General features: G+C 44.3%; 1 protein-coding gene and 1 long non-coding RNA gene across 5 annotated transcripts; one reads left to right on the plus strand and one right to left on the minus strand.

Moving 5' to 3' along the window:
• Positions 1 to 1,120: 1,120 nt before the first annotated feature.
• On the plus strand, positions 1,121 to 23,262 carry rtn1a (reticulon 1a). Of its 4 annotated transcripts, none has more exons than XM_074660777.1 (9): positions 1,121 to 1,795; positions 11,171 to 11,869; positions 12,389 to 13,063; positions 20,345 to 20,552; positions 20,656 to 20,794; positions 21,064 to 21,133; positions 21,496 to 21,542; positions 21,628 to 21,686; positions 22,395 to 23,262. In XM_074660777.1, exons 1-9 carry the CDS (start codon positions 1,567 to 1,569, stop codon positions 22,435 to 22,437), a joined length of 2,169 nt encoding a protein of 722 aa, XP_074516878.1. In that variant the 5' UTR covers positions 1,121 to 1,566; the 3' UTR covers positions 22,438 to 23,262. The 4 variants fall into 4 exon arrangements, with proteins under 4 accessions (XP_074516878.1, XP_074516877.1, XP_074516879.1 ...); XM_074660776.1 differs by having other exon boundaries at positions 1,122 to 1,795; positions 12,389 to 13,075; XM_074660778.1 differs by lacking the exons at positions 1,121 to 1,795; positions 11,171 to 11,869; positions 12,389 to 13,063 and adding an exon at positions 15,208 to 15,635.
• On the minus strand, positions 1,804 to 14,185 carry LOC141783463 (uncharacterized). The gene is made up of 5 exons (XR_012597276.1): positions 14,060 to 14,185; positions 13,458 to 13,610; positions 3,645 to 3,762; positions 3,449 to 3,512; positions 1,804 to 2,883 (listed from the first exon to the last, which is right to left on the minus strand). It is a non-coding gene; the product is annotated as an uncharacterized LOC141783463 (long non-coding RNA).
• Positions 23,263 to 23,381: the final 119 nt, after the last annotated feature.

The following is a 23,381-nucleotide window of genomic DNA, read 5'->3' on the forward strand; positions in this document are numbered from 1 at the left end:
TTATTTCTGCACAAACGTCCACTCACTAGATATTCTCAGAGCTACGAAGTCTTCTGCAGTGTGTAGTGAGCGCGCAAGAACGCACGTGGTCTGTGACTGAAGGCAAGCAGGCAGAGGAGCAGCGGAGCAGAGTACAGTAGAGACTCCGGCCCTGGAGACCAAGCTACTGTCTGTGACATATTCTACAGATGTCTAGACATGGAAACTGTAGTAATCTTGCTGGTATGATGTTCATATACAGTCAATAGATCACCTTCACTGTCTGTGACATATTCTACAGATGTCTAGACATGTAAACTGTATTATGTAGCTGATATGATGTCCATATACTGTCAATAGATCACCTTCACTGTCTGTTGCTGCTTGGACACGCAGCTGAGACGCGAGCGGCTCGCGTGTAAAATAGGCGAGTCTTCTATTCTATAAAATAGACGCGCGTCTGACGTGCGTCTCATGCGGGCAGTGTGTCCACTCTAACCTGTTAACATGGATGCCGAAATAAAAAACACGCCACGCAAGCCTCATGCGGGCAGTGTGTCCACCACTTTAGTCTGAACAGCGTAGCCATGGGAAACCGACCCGGTAGATTTATACGTGTAAAAAGTTACAAACAGTCCCTTTAAGTGATATATGTGAACACATACTAATTATAGGTCAAAATAGCGCTAAATTTGGCTGAATTATAAAAGGCAGAAGTGGTAAAACGAAGAGCCGTTTGGGAGCCGAAAGAGCCGGCTCTTCTTGGTGAGCTGAGCCAAATGATCTGGCTCACAAAAAAGAGCCTGAATTCCCATCACTATTGTTCCTCAGTGTGTGTCCACTAGGCAGGAGCGTCTGGTTGCCATGCTGGTTGCTAGGGAGCCATGTTGAAACTTCCTTTCCCTCCTGCTCATATTTTATATTCTACCACATGAGGGCGCCACACTGCAAGATACAGTTTCACCGTTAAACACGCATTTTTTGCTTTGTTTTTTTTAAAGCACACTTTTATAAAACATTACACTTGTTATCCTAGCTATACTTTAACATCTCCAGTTCGTATCCTTTATTATTGAGCTGGCACTTCCGCCATCTTCATTATGCTTCCTCCTGCGTCCCTCTCTCCCAATTTCACTGACTTCTCTGTACACAGAGGTACAAGGGGAGCCGGTTTCACCTCACCAAGCTTCATTTAGCTGTCATTCACTCCGTCAATGTCAACTTAGCTTCATTTACACGCCGTTAAAAGCCTCTAATGTTCGACTCTGCCCTGTCTGAATAAACAAAGTGCCAACCGCGAGCCTCTCGCGGACACCATGACGTCACCGCCGGAGCAGTTGAACTAAAACAATCAACCTCACTCCTTCTTCTCCTCTTTGCTCTCCGACCGACCGACCGCACCGTCTCTCTCCTCTTGTGGCGTCTAAACAAAACCACACAGGCTCAGTTGACAGAGACGCCAGCGAGGGAGCTGCATTTGTTGTGTGTTGTTGTCTCCGTAAGCCTCGTTTACAGTAACAAGCCCCGGTGTACGGTGGTAGAAGAAGACGTTAAAATCTTCTGTCCGGTAACAGGGAAAAAAACAGCATGTCTGCTCAGCCCGGTGAGGAGCTAGGCGGCTCGGATGGGAGGTGGTTTGGAGATGACTACGAGAGGAACGGCCTGTTTGGGAACACAACGACCCGCTTCGACGAGCTACGGGAGGATTTTAAGCCGAGAGGCGGCGAGGTGGCGGCGGGCGACCTGGATCAACAATTTCATCTTTTCCAGGACGACGGAAAAAGGCCTCCCGTTGCTATGGAAACTGCATCTACAGGTAAAGCGAGACAGTAAAAGTCTCAATATTTAGAGCATTTCAGCCACATTAGGGGTTTCATTTAGCCAGCTTTTATTAACAAAACCCCACACACCGGTGTTTATTAGGTGTAAATACAGCGAGGGAGACGCAGCCCGGTCCATTTACTGTCACAGATTGAGCGTTATACGACAGACAGGCCTGTGTCTGTGTCTCTGTGGGCTGAGTTAAAACTTCTGGGCTTGAAAACACATGAACGCAATCAAACTTGGTACAAAAATACAAAAAGATCTACCAATCTTTTCAATATAGTTGTCAGCAAGGTTTAGTTCTTTGAGTTTTTGAAGCGTGTTCAAGCCCTTTAGAATAAAACACATAACAGACAACTGGTCAAAAATGAGTGCATGCTATGTTGACATAACATGCACTGTCATACTGATGTGCTAAAGTGTGTAAAAATGATATATATATATATATAGTTCAAACCTGTATCTGAGTTATGCAGTTGCTGTTGAGTCACAAGACTTCTAGGTTGATCTGTAGATCTAATTTATTTATTTCACAGATCTGATTATCATTAAGGTAGAGTTTCTCTAGTTGTAGACAATTCTGTAGTCTAAATATGGGCTGAGTTAAAACTTCTGGGCTTGAAAACCACTGAGTGAACCACTGAATGTAACATACGGATGCCATTCTCTATTTTTGCTGCAAAACAAATCTACCTACTTGTACAAATAAAGTCACCTGAACCTGAATCGCAACGAAACTTGGCACAAAAATACAAGAGAATCAAAAAACCTACCAATCTTTTCAATATTGTTGTCAGCAAGGTTTAGTTCTTTGAGGTTTTGAAGCGAGTTCAAGCCCTTTAGAAGAGAAAACACACACATAACAGACAACTGGTCAAAATAGATAGATAGATAGATAGATAGATAGATTCATACTTTACAGTTCAAACCTGTATCTGAGTACCAGTTGTTGTTGTTGTTGTTGTTGAGCCACAAGACTTCTAGGTGAATCTGCAACTCTAAATTCTCTATTTCACAGATCTGATTATCATAAAGGTAAAGTTTCTCTAGCTGTAGACAATTCTGCAGTCCAGATATTCCCTGAAAAATAAGAAGATGAGACATATTATTGTTTAATATATGACATATGTCGTACAATTCACTTATACAGGATACAGTCTTGCTTAAACTATGGGTTGTGATCTATAAATGGTGGTCCATGCATGCAAGACTTGTTGTCATTAGATGCCACAGCAAGAAGAAAATGTGATACAGTGTGTTTTAAGGTTTAAGAACCTCTGCATGCTATTTTGACATAACATGCACAGTCATACTGATGTGCTAAAGTGTGTAAAAATGATAGATTGACAGACAGATAAATAGATAGATAGATTGATTGATTGATAATTTATAGTTCAACCCTGTATCTGAGTTATGCAGTTGCTGTTGAGCCACAAGACTTCTAGGTTGATCTGTAGATCTAAATTATTGATTTCACAGATCTGATTATCATTAAGGTAGAGTTTCTCTAGTTGTAGACAATTCTGTAGTCTAAATATGGACAGATGTGGGCTGAGTTAAAACTTCTGGGCTTGAAAATGACTGAGTGAACCACTGAATCGCAACCAAACTTTGCACAAAAATACAAAAGAATCTAAAAACCTACCAATTTTTTCAATATTGTTGTCAGCAAGGTTAAGTTCTTTGAGGGTTTCAAGCGTGTTCAAGCCCTTTAGAAGAAAAGAAAAAAACAACGGTCAGCTGGTCAAAAATGAGAGCATGCTATTTTGACACAACATGCACAGTCATACTGATGTGCTAAAGTGTGATAGAGAAATAGATTCATAATTTAAAGTTCAAACCTGTATCTGAGTTATGCAGCACTTCTAGGTTGATCTGCAACTCTAAATGATTTATTTTACAGATATCGTAAAGGTAAAGTGTCTCTGGTTTTAGACAGTTCTGTAGTCCAGATATTCCCTGCAAAATAAGAAGATGGGACACATTATTGTTTAATTTAATTATTGTACAATTTGCTTTTGTTTCAGAAACAAAGATGCAAGTGAGTAACTTCCATAGGCTGATAAATTAGCTGTCACAGCAGTGATGCTGAAGGGAATAATATTCAAGACATCTTCAAAACTAAATTCATTCAGACTTGGTTGGAGCTTATGAAACATCAATTATAACCTATTGTTTTCCCCACAGAGTGTTTGGGTTGATGAGAGTCTGTAGGGAGGATACAGATGGGATGCAGCATGCAATAACAAAGAGCCTGTTGAACTTTGAATGGCGTATGTTCACTGTTGCATCTGCCATGTAGGCCCATATAGCCTAATAAAATACCTGCGTTCTTGATAAGGTGGGGGGATGATAAATAGATTACAAGTCCCCTAGTTTAAATAGCCAGTGGCTGGGTTGAAAATATTTAAATCCTATAGTTCAATCAATAGAACTAGACTTGACCAAAATATTGTATTAGTCCTGTTGTAGCCTAACAAGTAGCCTGCATGATGTCCGGGTTCCTACGTTCCTGCTCTGGCATTGTTAATGATATAGTTATATTATTGGATACTGGAGGCAGTGGTTTTTGTGGGAACATCGTGCAGACCTCAGTTCTAAGTCCGTCACTCTCCTCAGCACAGCTCGGCTCATGCTGCTATTTTTAATCCAAAGGAACAGGGCTCACTATTCGCTTGGCTAGCAAAACCAGAGCCCTGTACTTTCATTCACCAATTCACTGAAAAATTCATGAGATGATGTTTAAAAAAAAAAAAAAAAGAAAAAGAAAACGCCGCCTAGTTTCCTCTCTTTGCTGCTCAGGCCTTTCTCATTTCGCTGGCTGCTGCTGGTCCAAAACAAGAAAAATAAGAAAAAAAACATGTTATTTTTTGTATATCCGTTAAGTACAAGAGCATTTTTAATGCATAAATTTGACTTTAATCCTTTAAGGCACAGCATTTAGCATGAACTTAAACATCCAAAGCTAAAATTGTTGCAATTGGAAAAATAAAGAAAAGGCATTTACTTATAAAAGCTTAAAATTATCCTCTTCAGGCAGGCTGCGTGTAAAATATGTGAAATGATGAACTGTCTAGTCGATGTGTGGCCTTGCTTTCTAGAAAAAGAAAACAAAGCACATGCTCTACTCTACTTCTTTCATAACAGCGTGCCAGACAAGCTTGTGTAGGTGCACACACACACACACACACACACACAGATTACGTTTTGATTCCTAAAAATGGAAAGAATAGCTGCCTCTTATTGCTGTGACTCCTGCTGAGCCATGTCCATACCAGTGAAATAATCCACTCTGTCATTTATGTTGTTGGTGGGAACATTGCACATCTCATCACATCTAGCAAGGCAGACTGGACATTTTCCTCTTGACCAGACATGTTATAGTCTGTTCTGATCTCTGTCAAAGACGTTCACTCCCAACAACCGCCACGATAACAAACTCTCCTTTTCTGCTTGGCTTGTGGATAATAATAAAATGTAATAATAATTGTGTTAAATTCAAGTTTTTTTTACTGAAGGCAGAAAGAAGATAGGACTTTGAACAGTGCGACCTGTGAAATAGTATCTCTCCCAGATGTCTAGAATTTCCTCTCTGGGTAATTGATCCATGCCTGTCCTAAATCTTGTTCACAACACAGTGATCTACCCGCAGGATGCCGATAATGCTGATTTCAGCGGTGTTAAATTACTACAGGACAGGACCTTAGCCTTGGATCACAGTACAGTATAGCCTCTTCTATCCTCAATCCTGTGAAGTTTTCAAGAGACATGAGAAAGAAAGTTGTGGAAGATATTGCTGCATCACGACAAGATCTAAGTGTGCTGTGAAAATCCCACAGATTGTTTTGAGCACATGGTGTGGCTAACAGCCTCCCCTGCTGTCTGGCACAGAAGAAAACAACTAAGTGCATATTGCACACAAACATTGTGACGTCCTTTTTTCCAACAAGCTCTTTGTAACTCATTACAGTGCATTATACTGGTCACTTCATCACATCCTGACAAAGTGCATCAGTCCCTGACCGGTGGATTAGACTCAAGTCCTTCTCCGTTTTTAGCGTATCATCAGTGACAAGGATGAGACAGCATAATGTCTGGCTGGGTCTTTTCCATATCTGTCAGATAGAGAAAGCACTTAGTGGACTCCGCTGGCCTGCATAAGCCAGCACACAGTGCATCTGTGCCTTTAGCTCCCGTTCCCAGGGGGCAGAGCAGTGCTAGGTCTTTTCAGACTGGATGATAAAGATGCAAGATAATACAGGAGGAGGAGGAGGACGAGGAGGGGGGAGCAGCTTAATGGCAAGAGAGGCGAGGCTGTGATGAGAAGGCCGATAGTTCAAATGGCCAGACTGTCAGGATACGAAGAGCTGTCTTTTCTTTCACAGCTACCTTTAATTCGGTATCTAACTCTGACAAAAGCACTTCCTTACTGTAGATGTCAGTGGTCAGAGCATCTCCCAGGTTTGAACCAGTGTTTGTATGTATTTCCGTTAGCTATTGTGTTTGAAAATGTGTTGTCCAGCACCTTACATAATGAAATGAGGCTTAAAGGGTGTGCAATATACTATAGTGTCTGCTTTAAAGTGCTCATCCCGAGTGTTACCCGCCAGGTTCCCAATCTCATTTATCCTCATCTGTCTCCAGGACCAATTAGCTAATGCTGCTTTATAAAAGGACAGATAAAAGCATGACAGACCCTGCCCAAAAAGCTCCACTGCAGGGGACAATAACAACGCATTACTGCTATCATTATATCAATAAATCATAGGTCTTTTGATCCCCAGTGTTTACCCTGAAGACGATTAAGAGCCAGTATGTGAAATACGATGCTATGTTTTCGTACTGCCTCGGTCCGGCTCTCTAGCCTGCGGGCACAAAGTAATCCCTGAGCAGAGTATTGCAAAATTGCTCATGGGATTAGAGCTACTATCAGAAGAGACGCTATTAAACAGTGTAGTCCATCTCTGGTTATTGTAGGCTATGCATGCCTGCCTTCCTGCCTGCGCCTGTACTCTTTAATGCCCATGAAAGTGAAGTACAATGAAAGTGAAAAGCCAGTCCAAAGTCACACTGAATTGACAGCTTTGACCCAAAGCAGACAGCCTGCAGACACTCAGTCTGGATCCTCCCACACCCTCTCCATTCATCCATACAGCTCTACCCAAGCAAGAAAAATACAATCAATACAGTGGAAGACAGGTACTGTACGTACCACGGCTTCAGAATGGGGACAGATTAGCTTTTATTTAAACCACCTCTACATTGATTTATATTTCACAAAGGCTGCTGGAACAACAACATTTGTCCTGTGTGGCCTTCAGTGATTTTTTAAGAATGGTGGGTGCACGGACGTTTCTTACAGTAATTGTGGGCCCTCATTGTCTTGGATCAATGCAGCTCAGGGTGGTTGAATCCCTCAGCACAGCTGCTCTCCCATCGACCCCTGCTAGTAGTTTTGTTGTACCTCAGACTGTCTTTGTGCTCTCCATTATCTTCTTCTTTAACGTGGGATAGTTAGTGACGAGTGTTCACGTATTTGTTCAGCCACGGATATTGTAATCAATACTTTGTGAAGACAAACATCATAACCAAAGCTTTTAAAGCCAGAGACCATTAACAGTTGGAGTGGTGCTTCAGTTAAACTGACAAATAAGTCAGGGACTAATATTCTATACAGTACCACTCTCCATAGAACATAATATGTACGTCTATGTACTTTCAAATAATATATTTATGTGAACATTTCTAAATAAATTGTGCACCAAATAATAGGAGAAAGAAAATAAATGCTACGTGGCAAGCCTATTATATAGCCTGTGCTGATTAACGGTGTTTTTCTTTCTCCAAGTAGTATAACTTAGACTTTGCATCATCCATGTTTACAAAATCTATTTCTGTTTTTATCTTACTAAACAAAGTACTCTGCAGTTATCAGTAAAAGGGACAATTCATCCCTAAAATAATAAAGCTGCAGCATAATATTTAACGTCAAAGGCACAGATGGCTTTGAAAGAAGAGCACAGTAAGTAAGCGTCTCGATGGATTGCTTTCCACAAGGTCATGGAGTGAAAGAGAACTCCTGAAAGGTGACACCACAGTCAAGAAGGGTCATGAACAGAGTATTGATATCATTACAGTGCTGTAGATTAACAGATGTTTAAAAGTAAAGCTGAACTACAGATGAGATTAATGATGGAGTGTGCTTGGACAATACAGAATGACAGAGATAGTTCCTTTTGAAAGTCAGCAACATCTTTTCTCTTTTTGCACTGGACACGATGTTCTCGAGACTAGAAAAACACGCCTGTTTGCGCAAAAAATTTGGATCGATTTTAAAGGGGCCTATTATGCTTTTGTGCTTTTTCCCTTTTCTTTAGTGTTTTTTGTGTGCATGTAAAAGGTCTGCAAAGTTACAAAGCCCAAAGTCTACGCCAAAGGGAGTTACTCTCCCCGACAGAAACACTGCTCCTGAACTGCCTGAAACGCCTTGCTTGAAATCCCGCCTTTTCTTCCGTAACGTGGTGATGTCACCAAGTAACACATTTGCATGGCTAGTTTGGCACGCCCTCAAACAAAGTTAGTTAGAGTAAAGTTGGAGCAGGGTCATAAGAGTTTGGTTTGGTTGACCAATCACAACAGAGTGGGCCAGCTGACCAATCAGAGCAGACTGACCCAGCAGTATGTGGGAAGTGAGTGGTGAAGTAAGAGAGAGAGAGCGACGTCAGCGAGTAACGTTATCGTCTCCGGCCCAAGCAGGAAAAGTTAAGTGTTTGGTTTGTCCATAAACATGGCCGACTTCATGGCCTATGTAGATATAAACGGCTCATTCTAAGGTAACGAAAACACAACGATTCTTATTTTCAAATGATTATACACTAAAGAAAACATGCTTATTAATATTATATTCCATTTCTGCTAATAGACCCCCTAAATTTTACACACTGGTCCTTTTTAAAGCATGTAAACATGTTCTAGTAGCAACCCAAAATACAAGTATGCACCTGAAGATAAGCATAATAGGTCCCCTTTAAAATCCCTTTCTGTTTATTCTAGTTTATTAATTTTATTCCACATTGAATAACTGCAGTGGATCAGTAAGTGTCTTCAAGGGAGTAAACACATGCAGCTCAGTAAACCCTTCATTTCAAAGTGGTAATATATTCATTTTGCAACTGGGGCTCTTTTGATATCGTCTGTGCTCACATGTTTTTGTCTGTAGCCTGATAATTAGGAGCCCATGCTTTGGCGTAGCCCAGATTGTCAGGCTGCATTAGTTTCGGGGCTGCACAGAGGACAACAAAAGGGACTGCCCCTTCACAGCACATCCACCAGGACTTATTTATTTAACTGCACCATCCTTTCTGTGACATGGTTACGTTGTGTGTGTGTGGCTATAGTGTGAGCTGAAAATTCCTCTGTTGTCACATCCAATCCCATCGGAGCGCAGCAAAGCATTTGTTTCAGCCTTGTGGGTCTTTTTCCCAGTGTCTGGGTGCTAACGCCATACAAACAGATTCAAAATGCCCTCAATCTCAACACACCAACTTTGTCAAGTAGCTGCCCAGAGTGGCTGCCCTCAAGTCTCTTTATTGTTACAGATGCCTTACGCAACTGCTGGTGAGTTTATCTGTGCTGGAACGTAGAATGGGTTGATAGAGAGAGAGAGAGAGAGAGAAAGAGGGGGCGTGTTGCCTAACAGTCAACAGGATTACTGGCAGTTCACCTCTCTTCACAGTTTGTAGTGGCCCTGAGTGCTTCCCACATCTGCACAGTAGCTATTTGTACAGTGAATCAGTGAGTGTAAGATTATGATGGTGTTGCCAGGGTGATGGCTGATGGGACCTATACGATGGTAGTACACTAAGAGGATTATACATTGGTTTGCTTTAGCAGTACATCAAGCGCATTCATGTCATTGACCTGAACTTGGCTCAACAGCTGTGCCCATCACTGTTGCATACGGCTTGGATCCATAGACATTTGAGTCTATTAGATACAAAATAATCTGAAGCTCAAGAGTGTGGGCCTGCACGTCAGCCCCCCACTTCCTTATGTCCCAGTATGGGTGTGTAGTGTTTATGCCATTGTACTGCGGTATGATGTATTGTTAATGACTGAGTAGGAAGGACAGCAGAAGGGAAGGGTGGTGGGACGTTTTAGAGGAAGCGAAGGGAGGGACGGGACGCCCTGACCTGTTGGGTCTTCTGTCAGTCAGTCTGCATCCTCCAGAGCTAACCCTAAGGGCTGCTATTTTAAATCTTCCCCCCTCATCCAGCCCAGCAGCTGGACCCAGCCTATTTATAGCACCACCGCTGCCCTGGGAGAAGCAGGGCTAGAGAGCAGCAGGAGGAGGAGCTCAGTATGTGGAAGTATAAACTCTGACTTGTACACAGCACAATAAAAATATTAGCATCAGAAGTGTGCTTGTGTGTGGTACTGTGTTTACGCGTGTGTATTTGTGTATGCACATGAGACAGTGTGTGCTTGTTGGTGGATTTGCACGACTTAAAGACATAAAGTCAACAAATGTGAATACTTGACCTTGACTTCTGACCTGATGATTTGAAATAACATCCCTATCAAGTCCGTGTCTTCCTGTTTTGCAAGTCATATGTAATATGAGCATCCTCAACGTTTCCCAGCAGCTCTGTAACAAATTATTCAGTGAGATGTTGAGCGATATTTTACAGCAGAGCACACACTAATTCACAGTCAACATCTGTCGTTTTTGAATTCTTAATCGTAGTTAAAAACACCAATTGTATCATTGTAATTAGTATTATTTCAGTTTTGCATGTGTGTTGAATACCACAGTGAGCTGTTTGAAATATTTATTTTATATATTTATCATGGAAGACTTTTGTCAACCTACTGTAGCGTAGCTTAAGCTATTTAAATTGTGGAGAGGGTAGCTTGCACATACAGTATATTGTTCATATTTTATGTGTTTGTTTTCATGACACTAATTTGTCAGGGGAGATGCAGGATTAGAGATTGCAGAGCAGAGAAAGCTCTTTGCCTGCATGATTTAGAACAGACTCTGGTTGTGATACTGTGGTTTTTTTGGGGTCTGAACAATCCCCCTTTGTCCCACACTGGGTACAAGTACCCTCTGTTACTGCTGCCTCACTGATCTTCACAGCCGAGCAGCCAGTCGGACTGTGCTGCCCTCACAGTGCCACAGCCCCGCTTTCCTGGCAGCAGCGCCAGCTGAAGCGTGATCTTGTTTAACTGGATGTTTTCATTAATCAAACAGCTCAGACAGATTAGATTTGATCGTGTGACACAGAGACTGCTGTCATTCTTTCTCATAAGCTTCCTGTGTGTAACCTCACTGAGTTCTCTCTCTTCTTGTCGATCTCTGCAGATGACCCCATGTCTGGCCTGTTTAGGAAGCCTATGAATGATGATGGTGATGTCTACACTTCCCTGATGTCAAATCAGAGCTTCACATCGGATCGAGAAGCCTCCTACCTGTCGGACGACCTGAAGCCGTCCAAGCCGACCTCTGGCCTGGATCAATTCTCCAGCGACAACTATAGCTTCAGTTCCAGCACCAAGACGACTTCCAGCCTGGTTGATGACATGCCAAAATCTCTGTTTGGCTCAGATAAGACAGAATCCTACAACTACATGGACATCAGCCACGGGGATGAATGTCGCGACCAGGGCAGCCTGGTGGACATGGGCTTGACTGGTGGTGACTCACTGGGCAGCTACATGGATAAAAACCTCGGAAGAGATGAGGAGGAAGAGGAAAACCTGGGTCCAGCACTGGGCTCCCACTCTTTCCCCTACGTGGAGGAGCCGTCTGATGAAGAGCTGTCAGACTACCGCTCCTACCGAAACCTGGGTGGCACCCCGCAAACCGCCAGCCCGGTGAAGATCACCTTGACCGAGTCCCAGCCTCCAGCTGCCAAGACTGAGCCGCAACAACTTCCCCCTCCAGCCAGCGCGTCTGAGCGTGAAAACGTCCTCAGTGTGGGTTTACAGGGGGTTCCCACCGTGACGCTATCGGAGCCAGAGGATGACAGCCCTGCCTCCACTCCCAATGCTTCACCGACACGTAGGCACAGCACGCACACAAACACTGACATCAGTATATATTATAGTATAATACATTTTCTGAAAAATCAATTAAGAAACAGTTTATGGATAAAATAACCAGATGGGAATGCATGTTGTTGACAAATCAAGAAACTTCATCACATCAGATATATTTCATGTAGATGATAATGCCATAATAAAGGTCATTAGAGTCAATGCTACATCAGAATTTGTAGCCTAACAGTAGAGAAGAAAATAGAGAAAGTCCGCAAACTGACTCAGTAATGCCAGTTACACAACAATAACTATCTATTGTTAACATTAGCTAATATTAGCCACCATACGCTACTGGTCATACCAGACCAATTCAGTTTGTGACTGTATTTCATTGAGCAGGTTAATTGATTTTTAAGAGAAACACTGTGATATTTCTTCTTTCAAAAGTTACACAGACTAGTTTAGTAACTAGAAACTGTATGTCTGAATTTACAATGTGAATGAAGACTTGAACGCCCTCTCTGCATTTCTTTGTGAACAGAAAAAGAATTCCCTTCCAGTGACATGGTCAAGGCCGACGCGGTGAAGCCTGCACCTTCCAAAAGCAGTCCGAGCACAAAGGCGGGCAGCAGGGAGCATGATGGCAGCAGCGCAGAGTCTGGAGACTCAGAGATTGAGCTGGTGGCTGAGGAGCCGCCAAAGGCCGCTAGCAACCCATTTGCCCAGCCGCCTAAAAGCAAGGGCACATCCAGCCAGCCAAACAACCCCTTTGACAATCCCCCAGTCACCAAGGGTGGTTTCGGCCTAGCAGGCAACCACGCTCCACCCACAGCCTACAGCATTCTGAGGGAGGAGAGAGAGGCCGAGCTCGACAGTGATCTCTTCATTGAGTCTGCGTCTGAAGAGAGCCCAAAGAGAGAGCAGGGCTTCGGCGGCCCCAAAAAGGGAGCCGGCCCTCCCTCTCCCCTGGTTCCCAGCGCCGTCCCTCCCCGTAGTACGGCTGAGGCGGTGCCAGCCGAGCCCCCGATCACAGAACCGGTGAAGACCCCGGTGAAAACAGAGGAGGATCGCCCCAGCAAGCCCAAGCCACCCACTGCAGCCGTGCCCCCAGAGGTGCGATCGGAGAAGCCCCACCAGGACGACATGCACAAGCACACCGATGAGGGCAAAGGAGACCTGGGAAAGCCTGCTCCTTCAATCTTCCTGCAGAGCTTTGGTAAAGAAAAAGGTCAGTCTTATTAAAATCTTGATTGAATGTGGTGTTTTCTAAAGAATACACTTTTCACCTCTGCACAAAAATGTATTGTTGTTGCCTCTCTGTGGAAGTAATAGGATTTCACAAAACATGTCTGTAATCTTTTCATTGTTGCAGTGGTTTCACCTTGGCTTAAAAGCCGCTATCTCGAGTTTCCAGAAATAGTGCTGTGGAACAGGTAGCGTTGCATATGCTGACGTGTCTTCATGCCCGAGTGAAACAGCTATCGCATGTGCATTTATGTTTAAAACCTTCCTAACCATATCTAGGGATAAAAACTGAAAAGATATTGGCAGCAAATTTCTAATCAAATCACCAACACAGTACTTGTGTTTGCTTACTTCCTGGTAGCTACCTGCATGGCGTGCTTTGACTTTGTTTTGTTGACAAGGCCGGGAAAGTAAACAGGATTGCTGAGAGAGATGGGATGCTCCACTGCTGCGTGTGTGTGACTGTGCAGGGGTGGGGGGGGTGGGAAGTGTTGATCTTTCCTGAGGTCTGCTTCCCCCTGGTGTTACATTTGAGAAAAAAAGCAGAGTGAGGATGCATTGATTCCCATTTATGACATACATGATGACTGAAACTCAACAGCCACACTGTCTAAACTTGTAAACATTAATCTCTCAAATTATAGAATTGCAGATGTTGAGAAAGCTATTTCTGCATCTTGACAGCATCTGGCTCCTTACACCCATCTGTGATTAGGTAAGTCAGACATGCCAGTTCCAGTCAGCAGGAGTTAATGCTGTCTAAGCCGTACATTTGGGGTTTGGTATTTGACTTCTATTGGCTGTTCTCTCTGTTCTTGTGAACAGTGGGTTTATATAATCCTATGATGTCAAAATGGGGCACACTCCTACTTAGGGGCTCTGAAGGCTTCCTCTTGAATTTCAGTTACAGAGCTGTAAAAAATCACATCTAATGAATGATGTTTGGCTTTGATTTTCGGAAACTCACAGCTACTGGTGCACCCTGGTCCAGCAGAATGTAACTATTAAGTCGGCGACAAATTTGAAATGTGTAATATTACGAGCTGTTGTGATTAAATGGTAAATAAAAGAGGCGGTCCCTGGTTTGTTTACTCGGACTGTAAGAAGGTTCTGGAAATGCTAAAAAGCAGGTCACGTGTATATTTTCTGCACCACTAGAGGGCGCAGTGCACCTTTGTCATGGCTGCTATGTGGAAGACCAGCAGATATTGTTTTCATCAGTCTGTGCACTTCCACGCCAGTTGCCATAGCAACAGTGATGGGGGAGCGTGTTCAGTCTGGTTCACGGAAATCTGTTTTTTTCCCCCTCTTGGTTGGTATTGGCATTGAAGCCTGTCAAGGCTGCAGTGAGCAGAAGGTGTGAGGTGTGGCCGTCTGCAGGGGGGGTGGACAGAGGGGACACGACTTAAGGCGTTGATTGGATTGGAAAATGACGTAAACTATAAAGGAATTGATTTCTGCTCAGTGCTGACAACACCGTGACTGTGCTGTTTCTTTTGCACTTCTATTTTGAAGCGTCCTACATTGCTTTTTTCAGTCCCAGGTCTCTGTACAGGTCCATTTGCATTACAAATATATTCTAGGGAGGAAATTGTAAATCCCAAACACATCCTGAGGGCACTAAACAAAGAACATTGTGCTGTAATGCACAGTGTCTCGTTATGAATTATTAAAGTGCAAGCACTTTGCCTCTTCAATTATCAGTCAGTCGTAGTGGAAACAGCTATTTCAATCTCTGGCTACAACCTTAAATATTGTTCTGTGCAAATAAAGAACAATGGACCTGGATGTTTGCCATGTTCTTCCTTAGCAACGTGGTCTCAAGTCCAGCTATTTTCAACCTGCAGGAAACATTGCTGTTGCACTCTGTCTGGTGTGCAACATTACTATTAAAATGACTCCTGTTCTTCTAACGAGCTACAAGGGAAGCCTTGCTTGTATATGACAAGCATATGTGGGATAACCCTCCCACTGCTTGTACCAACTATCACCAGTCTGCTCTGATGCTCTGTTAGGGCTTTTATTGTGAAAGATAGTGTTCCTTCCCTTAGCTTAGTCTCCAACGATCACCACCCACCCTCTCACCCCCCTAAGCTCTTTTAATCATTGTATGGATGGTTTGCTGCAGCAGCAACTGTGGTGTGGTGTTTACAATTTGACCCCCCTCCCCCTCCCCCAGCACACACACACACACACACACATACATACGCACTTTCCCCGCTCCTTGTTTTTTAGCAAGCGCTGCTCCACAGCATCAGTCTGTGAGTTCCGCGAGCCGGCAGCACCTTGGAAACCTTTCCTCCCTCCCTCCCTTCCTCCCTCTCTGTCATCTCAGCCTATCTCCCGCATCCTTCGTTTTTTTTCGACCATTCATGCCTTTCTGGGATGAGTGAGTGAGTCGGTGCTACTGAAGAGGGAGACAAAGAAGAAAACGGGAGACAATAAAGAGGAAGAGAGAACAGGGACATAACTGATCACCAGCATGCAGGCCACTGCAGACGTTACCAAGAAGGAATGCTCCTGGAGCGGCTGGAAGGGCCAGGGTACAGATGTGTTTACTGTGATCTGCTCACCAGTCTGTCTGTGTTTTGTGGCTGTGAGAGAGGGACTGTTACCTCTGCATGCAGGTTAAATATTCATGACACTGTGGGTTGAATGTGTGTGTGTGCTTTGCATGTGTACATGTGTCATCTAACTGCATTTGTCGAGCGTTGGGGAATCAAACAGCAGTGTTTACCTGCGCCTGCTTTCCCACGGACACGCCCTGATGACAGATCCTTTCTGCTGCATGTATGTGTGTGCGTCTGATTATTTAAAAAAAAGAAAAAAAGAGGAGAAGGGGCGAGTGACGCTGGTGGGTGTTTTGGAAATCAAGTGTATACACACCAGTGTGCTGGGAGCCATCTGTTTTGGCTGCATGCTAATATGGATGCCAGCGTTGTGTTGTGGACTAAGGCGTGTCATTGTCATCACCACCCCCCCCCACTTTGCAACCGTGCAGGGGAGCTGGTTTTATATGGCGTATGTTCTGTTTTTGTGTAACGAGGCGGTCGATCTAATATCCGGACGGCATTGACAGACTGTCTCCATGGTAACCAGGGCACACCCATCCTGATTACATCAGCCCCCATCTCCTAGGCTGCCATGGCACCTTGCAGAGACTGGGCCGGGGAAGAGCATCCTCCGTCTGTCTGTTTCCACCGCATGGAGGGCTCGTAGAAGGGGCCAAGAGAGAAAATGGCGTCCCTTCCTCCACACTAGCTGTGGTTTATTATCTGCCATCTTTTTAGGTTTAGCTTACAGTAGCAGTGTGAATGCAATAGAAGGGTCTGCTGATTGTATCCCAACAGAGACCACAACAGCCACTGTTTGTGGATGTGCAGCTTTGTAAAAATAACCCTGATGACAAACCCCCATTCGTCGTCATTCTACTGAGTCATCCATTTAATGTGGCCGAGACTTTGTAACATGATGAGCCTATCTGATGGGATCTGTCCACAACAGGAGGAACGCATCGAATTAAGCTGATACAGTTAGCACAGCAAAGAATGAAATTGAGCAGATTTACTTTCTGCAGATGAATGTTTGCACATCACTTTGAAGCTATAGGCGCTTTTATGTTTAGTCATTCTCATTGGACATGCACAGCACTGACTCAGTGCCACCAAGCTACTCATCAAACAATGATGCAGACATATCCAAGACAGGACTCAAGATGACACACAACAGCCAGGTTTTCTAATTCATACTCAAAACAGATACTCTCCACTGTGTGCACACTTGATTAGCGTCTCCTAAGCGAGTGGCTACCTTTATCAATCAAGTAAATCTTTACATGCATGCCAGTATGGCTTATTCACTAGTGATATTGATGCATGTATACATCTATACAAATAAGTTCTATGATATGGAGAGGTCTGAGAGAATAATCAAATTTTAGAAATACACTAAAGGTGGTTGGATAGTTGAGACTTTTTAGTGCCATTTTGGTTTAAAAACGTTTTGGTTAACTGGCCCCATTTGTTCATTTCAGTTCAGCTCTAGCGAATGTCCATTCATCACGTGAGTAATTCGGATACACTGACAATAAATTTGAGGTTCATAATTGTCATGTCCCACCCAAATGTAAACTTATCATCCCCCAAGTTCAAGTTCCAAGTCTGAGACTCGAGTCCTGAATCTGTTGGCAGCAGAAGTCCCTCTGCATGTTTGCTCACTCTGGCTGATGGCTTGTTTGAGGCCACAAGGATGTCTTTAGTGATTTAATGAGGTCAGGCTAAACTAGTTTCACTACAGAAAAGGGGGAGGGGGAATCATATCATTGTCACTGGTGTTAATCATTTGCTCTGGTTTTTGCTCGGTGTACGTGTTGAATATCAGACGCAAGAGTCATGTCAACAAACGGAGCTCAGCATTCGTACTCCCTCTGTTCAGCATCCTGCAACATGGCACATTAAACTGTCACCCATGTAGTTCAGTTTTTGCTACTGTCAAAAACGAACTGGATTTTCTATATTTGGTGCATGCCTTAATATGGTTTCAATCAAATATAAACAATTGAAATATCACCCCTACTGTCATCTAGTGTAAACAAGCTGCACCACACATTTTTATTAAAAAAATCTGAGCTTGTAATGTGACTATCAGTTTATCTTTAAGGTCTTTATAAACACCGTCTTTCTTATTTTCTAGACACAGACTTGACAACTAACTGGCATCGTGTAAAACCTGCCATTGTCCCTTTGTGCTCCACAATAAAGGGAGAGGCTGTCTTCATGTGTCGGGGTTTAGAGACACATTATGTGCTGCTGATTCCCCGGATTCACAGCAAATGAATCTCTCTCTGTTCCCAAAGGAACGCTCTTTCCCCTCCCTCCCTCCCTCTCCCTTCCACTGTCGGCCCCTCCCTTCCTCCCTCTCTCCATCTCAGTGAGCTCTGGAGAGAAAATGGAGCACGGTAACTATGGTAACTGCATCAGGCAGGTGCTCAGCAGATCCTTGCCACTGAAGCATTTTAATGGAGGAGTTGAACATGGGCTACAGTCTGTGCGGTTTATTAGCGTGCAGCGCTGCTGTAGTCGCCTCATCTTTGGCTACTGAAGTCATTTGATGCACATTAAAGAGGACTCTGGTTTCATTTTGATTCACTGTCTTGTATTTTAGGCGCTGCTTGGCAGTCTTTGTCACGTGTCAGCGGGGCTGCGCTTAAAAGCTGGAGCACAAAAGAGCTCACAGAGAGAGGGAGTGTTTGCGTGTGTGTGTGCGTTAGGGTGTGTGTGCTGGATTGCAATGTGATTCTTTGGCAACCGCACCCCACAGACGCCCCCCCCCGCCCTCCCCTGCTTCCTCAGTCCCCCTGCACAGACGGATGCTGATTTGCTGGTGTGGCTGTGGCCCCTCCTCTCCTGTGCAGGGGGGACTCCCCCTCCACTGCTCTCCTTTTGTCCGTGGATAAAGCAGCTGCCTCTTTCCCTGTTCAGCCATGGGAGCCGCAGGTCAGTACACGCTTCTACTGCACTAGCTAAAGCTTTCTCAGTCTGCGTGCAGTCTGTGCAGCACATCACAAGGCACGGGCGCTGCCGCCGGTCAACACCTGTCTCTAGCAGAGCTGATGTGTCTTTGTGTTGTTACAGCTGCTGGATGTGCTACCTGTGCCTGTCTGTCTGTCTGTCTGTGTGTTTGTGTGTGAGCATCTCCATGCAAATCAGCAGCCACACGGACAGTTTGTCAATGGTGGCAGCAACTAATGGCTTCTGTTGGGAGTGGTGCATGTACGGCAGCGAGGGCACATGGATCCTGTTCACACTGTTTCTGAATGAGTAGTGTCTTTGATTTGATCGTGGGGGTGGGAGGGGGTAGATGGGTACTGTAAGTCACTATTGATTACTGATATGTAAAGACAGATGTTATTTTACAGTATAGGAAGGTTAGTGTGTGATGATTCACTTAGTCACAATGTCTGTTCTTGCGCCACACAGGTTTAGCCTGCCTTTTTGGCATCCACAGATGCCTTTAGTGGAGAGTAAAGATGGCCGTCATCACTATGCTGCTCACAGCTCCACAGCTAAAATTAGAGCAGGCGGGCAGGCGGACAGCTCAGAGAGGAAGAGTAAGATACCCAAGAGACCTCAGCCGCCGATTCTTTCTTCTTCACAGGCACAAAAGTTTACATTGACACACCGGTTCTGCCTCCCTATGTGATTTCCAGGTGAAGGATTTCCAGGTGTCTGTGCCAAAAGATGAAATGGTAAAAACCCTGGTAGTACTGTTAGACGTGCAGTGGTGGAGGCAGCTGGTTCAGCAGAGGTGAAACAAGCAGCCGACAGTTCTCATGGAAACCGTGTGTTTCCAGCCGACACAGACGACTGCCAGAGGAGGACCATGTCGGCTGTAATGGTACACTGGGCTAATCCTCAGTTATCGCTTCTCTCTCTCATCTTTGCCAGTGGCTTTGTATTACAGGCCCCACCACCCAAAAAAAGAGAGGAAAAGAAAATGTTAGAATAAAAGGAAAATGGTGCAGCAAAACGCACGAGTATTAGTGACACTGTTCGGAGGAATCGTGGTGTTTCACTGCATTGAAGCTTTGCTATCCTTCATCACTGACCACAGAGCTGCTTGTCTGACCAGGTCACATTGAACCGTTATCTGCGAACTGCTGATAGCGCTTCTATTCCTGCTACTGCCTTCACCGAGCTATAGGTCAATCATTAATTCTGTTCTGTGAGCAGCCAGTGCAGGTGTGCCCTCGGTGGAACGCAGCTCCCTCTGCCATGTATGTATGTTTGTATACGTATGGGAGCAGACCAGATGCCACCGACGATAAGTACACGTCAGAGTATATACTATGAAGTCTCACAGGTCCGGAGTGTGGCAACGCAGACTGAGGCACTTGCTCGACAAGTGAGAGGCGGGTATTATCTTCTTCAAAGGTTGCGCTATATATAGGAGTAAAGAAACTGAACTGACAAATCGTCACTCATCACGCCACCTCACAGCTCGCTGTAACCTAATGAAAAGCTAGGTTAGGAAGCTGGGTTAAAACAGAATCACGTGACAGCCGAGGATCTCTGAGGACGCTGGGTTGTGAACAGCTTCCAGATATTTGACCCAAATGTGTGGTGTGTAGCACGCGGAATCTACTTTGATACGGTTACGTCCGCGGGTGCCTGCTTGTCACAGAGTGAGAGGTCAGGTCGGGCTGGTTGTGGGTCCTAACCCTGTTTGTCCTTGTTCTGTCCTCCCCCTCCAGCGATTGACCTCCTCTACTGGAGGAATGTGAAGCAGTCGGGGGCCGTGTTCAGCAGCGTGCTTCTGCTCCTCTTCTCCCTGACCCAGTTCAGCGTGGTCAGCGTCGGAGCCTACTTAGCCCTGGCGGCCCTCTCTGCCACCATCAGCTTCAGGATCTACAAGTCTGTGCTGCAGGCTGTGCAGAAGACTGACGAGGGACATCCTTTCAAGTGAGTAGATTGCTCAATCTATCTAGATTTGTTCAATCAAATCTATAGCAATTACTTACTGAGAGGTCTTGTCTAATGTTTCTGACCCTGTATTTGTCACCAGAGCCTACCTGGAGATCGAAATCGCTCTGTCCCAGGACCAGATCAGCAAATATGCCGACAAAATCCTGCTGTACAGCAACACCTGTATGAAGGAGCTCCGCAGGCTGTTCCTCGTACAAGACCTGGTCGACTCCTTGAAGGTTTGCCTCAAATACGCTTGTTTGCCTTTTAGCATCGCTAGCAAGGGATGCCAATATCTGTCAGTCACTTCAAACTGCACTGCCTTCAGGTACAGTGTAAGATCAGCTCTGCTTCTCGGGGCCACTAGAGGGGGGCTTTTTGACTCATGTCATAAAACTAAGAACACAGACACCAAAGCTGTCTGGTAGCACATGTACATGCTGTCAGACATGCAGGTTACAACCATTAAAACGTCATGTGTGTGTGTGTGTGTGTGTATGTGTTGCAGTTTGCTGTTTTGATGTGGCTGCTGACCTACGTGGGCGCTCTCTTCAACGGCCTGACACTGCTCATCCTAGGTGAGGTCATCCCGACTCACTACGTGTCCCGCTCAACGAACTTCCGAGCACTGTTGTTGTCTCACACACACACTAATCTTCAGAGGATTTGAACTGAATACATATAAAGCTATGTTATATCATGTGTTTCATTAATGAGAAGTACAGCATGTTCTTATCACGACGCCAGAACCAAATTCATTTATCGGACATGTTTACTTCACTGTCGAACGTGCACGTTATCTGTTTACTTTTCCAGTTTGCCTTAGATAAGTCTTGGCTGGTGGGGTGTGCTGGAGGCCCTGCTGACACAAGTGTGCTCCTGTTTGAACTTATTCCCACTGTAGGTCAGAACTAACATTACTCTCTCCATGCCTCTACAGCTGTGGTCTCCATGTTCACCATGCCCGTGGTCTATGAGAAACATCAGGTAGGAATTTGAGCGTCACGATAGCTCAAGTCAAGTTTACGAAATGATGTCCGGTATTTACTGTCACTTTCCTTTTTGTTTTCAGGCGCAGATTGATCAGTATGTGGGACTAATACGGACCCAAGTCAACTCTGTGGTGGGGAAGTGAGTGTTTGCCATTCAGGCTTTTTGTTCATTCGCGATATACGACACAAATGTAGCTGCAGGTCTGAGCACCGAGCCACACGAGAGGAAATCAAGCAGTGCAGAAATACAGCGAGGAGTCTGGGGCAAACAATTAGAGAAGAGTAGCACTCGTTGTACCTCGATTAGAGCCACTGATGTGCCCTTGTGCAAGGCACTTAACCATTACTCCTATGCTCAGTGGCCAGCAGATAAGACTGCAATTGTACTGGGCAGCTTCCAGGTATTTGTGTGGAAGCAGGGCGTTTGTGCTCAGCAAACCTTCCAAGATGCAACTTTTATTCACGTTACAGACTATCAAGTCTGTTTAAGATCAATAAAAAAAGGCTACAGATGCTAACATGTTGCACAATAGATCATCAGCTGGTCAGTTTAATTGACTGAAACTGACTAGTTTATATTCATAAGCTCTGTGTTAACCCAGAAAAAGAGTAAAGTCAATGGGTTTCTAAAGGGTTAATTGATGCCAAAATGTCTGTCTGCAGTTTTTTGGACTGAACACTATCTATTTGCCAATTTTAGTAAAACCTGACGGTGAGTTCTATGGACTGCCATAAAAAGAGAGAGTACCAAAATAGGAGGTTTAAAATGAAGCAGAATAAGCACAACTTAATTTAGAATAAATACCTTGCTGGACACGTGGTATTAAAGTCTGTTTTTTCTGTCCAGGATCCAAGCGAAGATCCCCGGGGCCAAGAGGAAGGAGGAGTAGAGACCCGTCTGTCTCACCGTGAAGCTGACAGTCCAGTCCAGCTCAAGAGTCAGGCAGCTCGGTCACTGTTGAAGAGCCTGGTCGTCATCTGTGGGGCATAGTGCTATATGTCATCTTGGTGTTCTCTAAAAGCATCCACTGGAGAAACCTCCACCCTGTCTATAGCAGTCTTAACACTAACACACAGTCACACGTACATAATCCTGTTTCTAGGTAGACGAGTACACAACTAGAAAAAACAAAAAAAGAAACTGACTTTTTTTGTGTTGCTTATTATTAAAGTGCATGAAGTCGAGCCTTGGGTAAATAATATTTGATATCTTTTGTGCAGTTTTTAAATCACGCTACATTTTTGCTTTGCAGTGCTTTACCACAAACTGTATGGTTTGGCACAAAAAAAGCTAAATGCCCACAGACGTGCTCTGCTGCCAATGTTAAATACTGCTTCATGTTTCTGAGTTAGCGGACAGGGCTTCTCTCAGTATATGTCCATATATATAAATAGCAAAAATGGTTTCCTTTTGGTGTTTCCAAGCACAACATAATTTAACAATATGCGTCTTAGATGTGGTAATTGTAGGGTTTTTGCTTTTGTATAACCATAAGGAACAAAACACACGCTCATGTTTAAGGTACTGTTGTACAACTACTATGAAGACAAGGAGTATCTGGTGATATTTAGCTTGTTTGAATAACTGTCCAACTTTGTACTATGTTCAACTATACTCTGTAGTTCTTTAGACCCTGGACTCTTTAACTATTTGCACTTACACTATGTATTTAATTACAAGAATAAGAAAAATAAATGTACCTTGATGTATAACATCTCCTCGGCCACTTTACTGATGAGTTCACATTCATGAGACGACTTCAAGTGAGTGAAGATGAGTTTGTGTGCGACGCCGCAGCTAAGTGTGACGTGATAACACTCGTTATGGATGGGA

This window comes from Sebastes fasciatus, chromosome 15, assembly GCF_043250625.1.
Source record: "Sebastes fasciatus isolate fSebFas1 chromosome 15, fSebFas1.pri, whole genome shotgun sequence".
NCBI lineage: Eukaryota > Metazoa > Chordata > Actinopteri > Perciformes > Sebastidae > Sebastes > Sebastes fasciatus.